The sequence below is a fragment of the Pseudozyma flocculosa genome (genome assembly GCF_000417875.1).
Source record: "Pseudozyma flocculosa PF-1 unplaced genomic scaffold scaffold00020, whole genome shotgun sequence".
Lineage (NCBI taxonomy): Eukaryota > Fungi > Basidiomycota > Ustilaginomycetes > Ustilaginales > Ustilaginaceae > Pseudozyma > Pseudozyma flocculosa.
Genome location: NW_006920888.1, coordinates 404,309 through 411,088, shown reverse-complemented (window position 1 = coordinate 411,088; position 6,780 = coordinate 404,309). Strand labels below are relative to the sequence as shown.

General features: G+C 68.3%; 2 protein-coding genes across 2 annotated transcripts; one reads left to right on the top strand and one right to left on the bottom strand.

The window, feature by feature from the left end:
• Window positions 1–757: 757 nt before the first annotated feature.
• PFL1_05572 (uncharacterized protein) lies at window positions 758–4,837 on the top strand (the record flags this gene model as incomplete). Its single annotated transcript, XM_007883108.1, has 1 exon — window positions 758–4,837. The coding sequence occupies one exon, from the start codon at window positions 758–760 to the stop codon at window positions 4,835–4,837; it is 4,080 nt and encodes a 1,359-aa protein (XP_007881299.1).
• A 323-nt stretch (window positions 4,838–5,160) lies between these two features.
• On the bottom strand, window positions 5,161–6,277 carry PFL1_05571 (uncharacterized protein; the record flags this gene model as incomplete). The annotated part of the gene is made up of 2 exons (XM_007883107.1): window positions 5,161–5,524; window positions 5,658–6,277. The coding sequence occupies 2 exons, from the start codon at window positions 6,275–6,277 to the stop codon at window positions 5,161–5,163; spliced, it is 984 nt and encodes a 327-aa protein (XP_007881298.1).
• Between the last annotated feature and the right edge of the window lie 503 nt (window positions 6,278–6,780).

The following is a 6,780-nucleotide window of genomic DNA, read 5'->3' as shown; positions in this document are numbered from 1 at the left end:
GCGGCAGGCACGCAGGCAGGCGGCGAGCGCCCGACCCTAATTCTCAAGCCTAGCCTGGCCTGGCCTGCTGCGCGCCTGCCTGCCTACCTGCCTCTCTCTCTTGCTTGCTGCCACTTGGCCGCCGAGCCACGTCTCAGAGGCCGGCATGTGCCTGCCGCTCTCGCTCGTTCGCTCATCTTCGCAACCCCCTCACCCCCTCACCCCCTCACCACCACCAACCGCGCGCCCGCTCGCTCGCGACCGCCGTCACCACCGCCTCGCCGCTACCGCGTCCGTCGCGTTTCGTGTGCGTCACACCTCTGGAGGGGAGCGGAGCCCTCTGCGTCGTCAAACCCGCCATGCCACCATCACCCTGCCTCGCTCTATCACCATCGCTGCTACCACTATCTCCGAACCGCTGCCATCCCCTCGACGCTCCTTGAACCAGGACACCACCCATCCTCGATCCCTCCCTGCTCGCTTCCGCTGCCCGATCCTCCCTCCAGCCCGTCAACTCGTACACTCGGCGTGCTGCTTGCGACTCACACAGCACCACTATCGACGAGGAGGCTGTGGACGACGACGACGACGCCCGGGCTGCTCCGCGTAATTGCTGCATACACCCATCATTTTACCAGCACAGGTTCGCTGCTGGCATCATCTCCGTGACCCTAGCCGTCGCCCGCCTCGAAGGTGATGCAACGTCGGCCGCCGTAGGAGTCGCAGCCGCCGCCGCCGCCGCCATCGTCGCCGATCGCCATCACCTGGTCCTGGGACGATGTCGTCGCTCCTGTCGCCCTTCAACTTCGGGCAGAAGCACGCATACTTCCACGTCAACGTCACCATCCACGAGCTCACCAACGTACCGTTGGTCGCAGGCCACTTTTCCTGCAAGTGGGCCGTCCGGGGCCACCACTCGCTCGCTGCGCTCCAGCATTCGGCCACTGCGGCGGCACAGCAGCACGGCCACATCCTCCATCCCTCGTCGCAGCAGCAGCAGCAGCCGCACCCTTCTCACCCTCAGTCCAGCTCCGGTAGCGCCATCGATGCGGACAAGTCGAGCAGCAGCCTCCCGAGGCAGAGCTCCGACTCTCCCGACCTGCCGTCCGCCTCGTCGTCGCGCACCAGCTTCGGGCAGCACAGTCACCTGGCAAGGTCTCAGAGATCCCCGACCGAGGTGACCGTCACCGAGGCCCCGGAAGACACCGCCGGCCGCGACGGCCCTGCGGCGTCCGGCCACACCTCGTCCGCCCGCTCCCTTCGTCACAGCTCCTCGAGAGCCACGATAGGCTCCACCGTCTCGTCGCTCCGGCCCGCCTCGGCCGCTGGGGACTCGACGTACCCACGCACTCCCGAGCCCCACCGCGTCAATTTCTTCACCGATGTCGTCGACAGGATCAAGGCTCGTCACGGCGCTCGCGACGTGAACAATGACGAGGACGATGCCGGGGAAGGGGAGGACGCCGATGATATCGAAAACAGCGGGACGCTCTCGTCCGCTGCGGGCTCCTCGTCCAGGGTCACGCTCGATGTCTCGAACGGCCGCGACGACGCTTCCATCGCTGGCGCCGAGGGGATCTCCGCGCCCCGTCTCGCGCGGCGGGGCAGCGGGGCGAGTCGCCGCACCACGGCCTCGACCAAGACGTCGGCCTCGAAAGGGTCAAGGAAGGCCGCCTCCATCCACGCCGACGGTCAGCAGCCCGCCCTGGATCCGTTCCTCTTCTTTCGCCAGCAGCCCAAGGGCGAGACCGATTACCGGCCGGTGCGCGACAACGCCGTCAAGTGGAACACGTCGCTCCAGGTCGGCGTCAAGGTGCCCATCGACCGGTCCAAGCCAGCTAGCACCCACCCGAGCGGCTCCTCGACTCCCAGCCACTACAGCCGCGACGCGTCCACCGCCGACAGGGGCTCGCGCGGCAGCAGGCGGGACGGACATGGACAGGGCCAGGACGTCAAGGCCGCGTGGGGAAGCCTGCTCTCGTCGGAGCTCAAGATTACCATTCGGCAGGACCTTCCCTCTTCTTCGAGGAGCGACGAGATTCCTACCAAGATGGGCCACGTCACCCTGAACCTTGCCGAGTATGCACCAGACCCGCCCGCGGCGAGCCCCACGGGACCCAGCCGCGACCCTCATCACCACCACCACCACCATCACCACCACCATCACCATCATCACCACCATCACCACCATCAGTCGCACTCGAACTCGCCGGCACGGACGAGCCGCAGCGAGACCCGCCGCTATCTGCTCAACGAGAGCAAGACCAACGCGACACTCAAGGTCACGGTCGAGATGACGTACGTTGGCGGCGCTCGCGAGTACGCCGTCCCCTCGCTCTCCAAGGGCCTGATGGCCGGTGGCGTCTCGCAGATGATGGATGGCCTCACTGGCGTGCTCGACTGGTACAACCGCCGCAACCAGGCGCACGGTCCCAGCAGCTCCGTCGCTCGCGACTCCCGGAGAAGCAGCAGCTCGGATAGCAGCAGCCTCCGCAACGACGTCTCCTCGACGTCGGCCGCTGGCGCCATGACCAATTCGCTGAGCCTGGCGCCCGGCAGTGCCAACCAGCGTGGCTTCCCGGGCAGCAAGGTGCCGAGCGGCAGCAGCCTCTCGCTGCCGCAGCAGATCTCCTCGGCCGCCACCTACCTCAGCCCGGCGCTCCAGAACGCCAACAAGCGCAAGGTGCCGAACCGGATCCCGTCGCGCAGCCTCATGGACTCGACGACGGCCGCAGGCGCCGCTACATCCTCGTCGACTGCATCACAGCCTTCCGGCCGCTCCCATCGCGGCGGCGGCGGCGGCAGCGCGGCCCAAGCGAACACCGCCAACTCCTTTTCCTTCTCCAGCAGCGCCCACTACCAGCACGACAAGCCGCCCGAGGACGTTGTCAACGCCATCTTCAGCGGGGTCGGCAGCAGGAACCGGAGCGGCAGCAGCAGCCAGCGGCAGACCCAAGCGCGGAATCCGGCCGACCAGCAGCAGTCCGCCCTCGATCAGCTCCTCTCGGCCACCGTCACGCGGTCGGATCGGGTTCCAAGGAGCGGACCCTCCTCGGCGCCACCGACATCCCAGGGCGGCATGGGCGGCGTCGGCCTCGGCGCTCGTCCGGAGCTGCGGTCGAGGAAGGTCAGCACGGCCAGCAACATCTCGAACAGGTCCAAGCGGTCGGAGCGCTCCTTCCTCTTCGGAGGCGGCGGCAGCGGCAAGGGGGCGGACAAGGACAAGGACAAAGCCAAGGCGAACAAGAAGGCGGCCAGGGAAGGCGGCGATGACGCGAGCCCGACCGCGTCGCTCAAGGCGCTGCCACCAGGCGGAGCCGCCGAACGAGGCGACGGCGGGTCGTCTGCATCCGCCAGTGTCGTCGCCTTCGACATGGCCACGGGCAGCAGTGGCGTCGTCTCCTCGTCGGCAGGCGACGCGAGCGTCGACGCTGATGGTGGCTCAAACGGGCTGCGCCCGCCAGCGGCTGGCAAGAGACAGCCGAGCATCCGCTGGGACATCGACCGCAGCAGTGGCGACCCAGACGTCGGCCAAGGCGGCTCGGCCGAGGCCGGCGGCGACGACAGCTCTGGGAAACCACCAGCGTCGGATCGCGACCTGCTGAAGCCTCCGTCTGTCGTCATCGGACACGCCTACGTGCCCATCCGAGCGGGCGGGATCCAGGCAGCGTCGCGCTCGGATCTCGACCTCGACCACGTGTCGTCCATCGAGAGCCTGGCGGCGGACCCGACTCGGCGATCAGGCGCCACCAAGCCCGGGGCGGAAGGGCAGCTACCAACGCCACCCTCGGCTCCGACCTCGCTACCGCCATCGCTGACCTCGGGTTCTGCGACGCCTTTCGAGGTCAGCGACGGCAACCTCGCCATGGGCCTCGGGCTGAGGCTTGAAGGTGAGCCGCTGCGGGCCCGTCCGCGGCTGGCGTCCCACCACTCGGAGAGCAACGTGTCGATGCTGCGGGCAGGCTCGGGGCTGTCGCGGTTCGATGTCCTGGCAGATGACCAGGGTCTGCCCTCGACATCCCCGTCGTCGTCGTCGTCGTCGCCGGTCACCGCTGCTGCCCTCGCGGCCGAGCAAGCGGCCAGACCGCCGCTGCCGGCCGGCCTCGCTGCGCCCGCCCCGCAACACGACCGCAACCGCAAGACGAGCGCTAGCGATCTGCGGTCGACGTACCGCACCCAGCTACCGTTCGCCTCGGGCCTGGGCTCGGGCGCCGTCGTCGGCCTCGAACGCATCCGCAAGACGTCGAGGGCGATGGGCGAGTACGCCAAGGACAAGTTCAACAACCACCTCGCCATGGTCCGCTCCCACACCTCGGGCCACGGCGGCAGCAGCGGTGCCGGGAGTCGGAGGGACGCGGCGCTCAAGGAGGGCGGCGGGGCCGTGTCGGGCGGCGGTCGCAAGGTGTCCAAGGGCGTGCTCGGCGTCGAGCCCAACGAGGCCGTGTCGCGCGGCTGGAAGGGCGCCGGCTGGCGCATCGCCCTCGAGCCCGAGATCATCAACCCCTTTGTCCAGCGGCAGCAGGAGCAGCCCGCCACGCTCTCGAGGCCGGCTCACCTCCATGCGCGGCAGAACTCGGACATCTCCGTCTACTACGACGTCGACGACGACGAGACGCTCCTCGAGGATGACACCGACGGCGGCGATGATGGGCGTGCGACCGGACCGGGCGCTGCGACAGCGGCGGCGTCGGGCGCGGAAGAGGAGGCGGCGAGGAAGGCCGCCGAGGTCGAAGGGCGACCGAGCGACAGCCGCACCGTCGTCCAAGCTGGCGGCGACGAGCCGCCCATCGACGTGCTGGCAAAGAAGAAGGTGGCCTTCCCCAGCGTCGTGGCGATCACGGCCGCCGCCGCGCTGTAGCCCGCTCCCGAGAGGCCGTCTCGAGGCGAGGCGATGGCGTTCAGCTCGCTTTGCCCGGACAGCTTGCGACTTGAGGTCTGGTCGGCCCGCGTTGCCCGGCTCGCCTTTTGTAGTCGCCCTAGATGACCTTGCCCGACGGTGCGACCATGCTGTAACGACCGACCAGGACCTACAACGACGATGCCTTTGACGTCCCCGCTCTTGCCGCGGTCGTGACTTTACGGCCCGCTCTTGACTGTGCTTGAGGGCGAGGGGGGATCGACGGGCGATGCCTGGCTGGCCGGCCATGCGAAGGAGATCTTGAGCCCGCCGCATCTACGACCTCAGACGAGGACCGACCAGGCCGCGATCTTGCGGGACATATCGCCGGCCTCCTCGCGGTGATACCTCACGTCGACCTCGAAGAGCTGCCGCCGAGGGGCTGGGGCGTTGGTCTGCGAGCCTGCCGCCGGGCGCTCGGCATGGCGATCGAGGACCAGTGCGAGAAAGAGGCAGGCCTCGGGGCGCATCCGCGAGAACGGCTCACGGTCGGCGTCGAGCGGGATGGTTTCGCTCGGGGTTGTCGTCACGGTCGTGGCGGTGGCGTGGGCGGTGGCTTCTGCAGCGCTGGGGGCGATGACGGTGGCGGGACAGCTTGTCGCAGCGGGCAAGGCCAGGCGGTACCAGCGAGGCAGCATCTCGTCGGTCCTGACAGGAGGTGGGGGAGGGGGTTCCACGGCAATGGGGTAGATGTAGAGTCGTAGACTGGCGTCAGCGTCTCGTTCGATTGTCGTGGGTGAGATAGGGATGGAGAGACCCGATGCCGTGCGCCAGTACTCACGCTATGATGCTGCTGGCCAACGAGGCAGGGACACGATCGAGGAAGACAAAGATCCTGATCCTCTCGCCTTGATCGACGCTGATGTCGACGGTGCCGCAAAGATCGAGGGCTGATCCGTCGCCGCTGATGCTGCTGCTGCAGCTGCTGCTCGAAGCCGCATCGATGGTGGGCTGGTCGAGGCCGCACTCCTCGCGCAGCTCGCGCACGGCCGCGTTGCGTATCGTGCCGAGCGCATCATCGGCCCGGTCGAGGGCGGGCTCGACTTTGCCGCCGAACCCGTTCGAGCCGCCGGCACCGAAGCCGCGGAGCTTGTGGCCGAGAAGCAGATCGACGGCGCCGGCCCGGCGGCTGCCCAGATGGGGCTGGTGGTGGGCGGCGGGGTCAATGGGTCCGTGCGATGGTGCCGAGGCCGTCGTGGTGACGGGGAAGACGAGCGTGTAGACCTTGCGGCCGTCGCCGAGTCGAGCATGACCGGCTGCATCGGCGTGGATCTCGCAGCCAGTCGAGACCGTGGGCTTTGCGTCGTCGTGGACCGTGATGCCGAGATCGTCTCGGTCGGACTCGGGTCGAAAGGCCCAGTCGAAGGGCGGTAGGCGGGTGCCAGTGTATCGCCGTCGCATCACCGGCGCTCGAGACGAGGGACAGATCTGGTCCGATGAGCAAGGCTTGGATCTGAGTCGTGCGTGAGCCAGTCTGCCGTCGTGTCGTGTATGCGCAAAGCGGGAGGCGGCGTGGGCGGTGTGGTCTGGGTGGAGGTCGGGAAGAGAGGTGGATTTTGGGCGCGTTATTCGACTTGAGGTCGCCCTAGCCCGCCTGACCTGGCCTGGCCTGGCCTAGTTAGGCGGAGCGCTCCTGGCCGTAGACATCAGTAGCCGTGTCAGTCGGCGCCGATCGAGATGACGAACCGCGCCCCTGTCTGCGCGGCGTTCGCAAGCACCGGGCTCGCTTCAGGGCGGCTCGGTCGACCTCACCTGTCGGCTGGTTCTTGGGCCCCGGGGAGGCGCAGAGTTCGAAGAGCCTCGGCTTGACCACGGCGGATCCCCGCCACCGCCGAATCCATCGAGGGGCGATCGTTCTCAAAGAAGGCTGGCAAAGGTACGAGAGCGGAAGGGGGGGGGGGGGG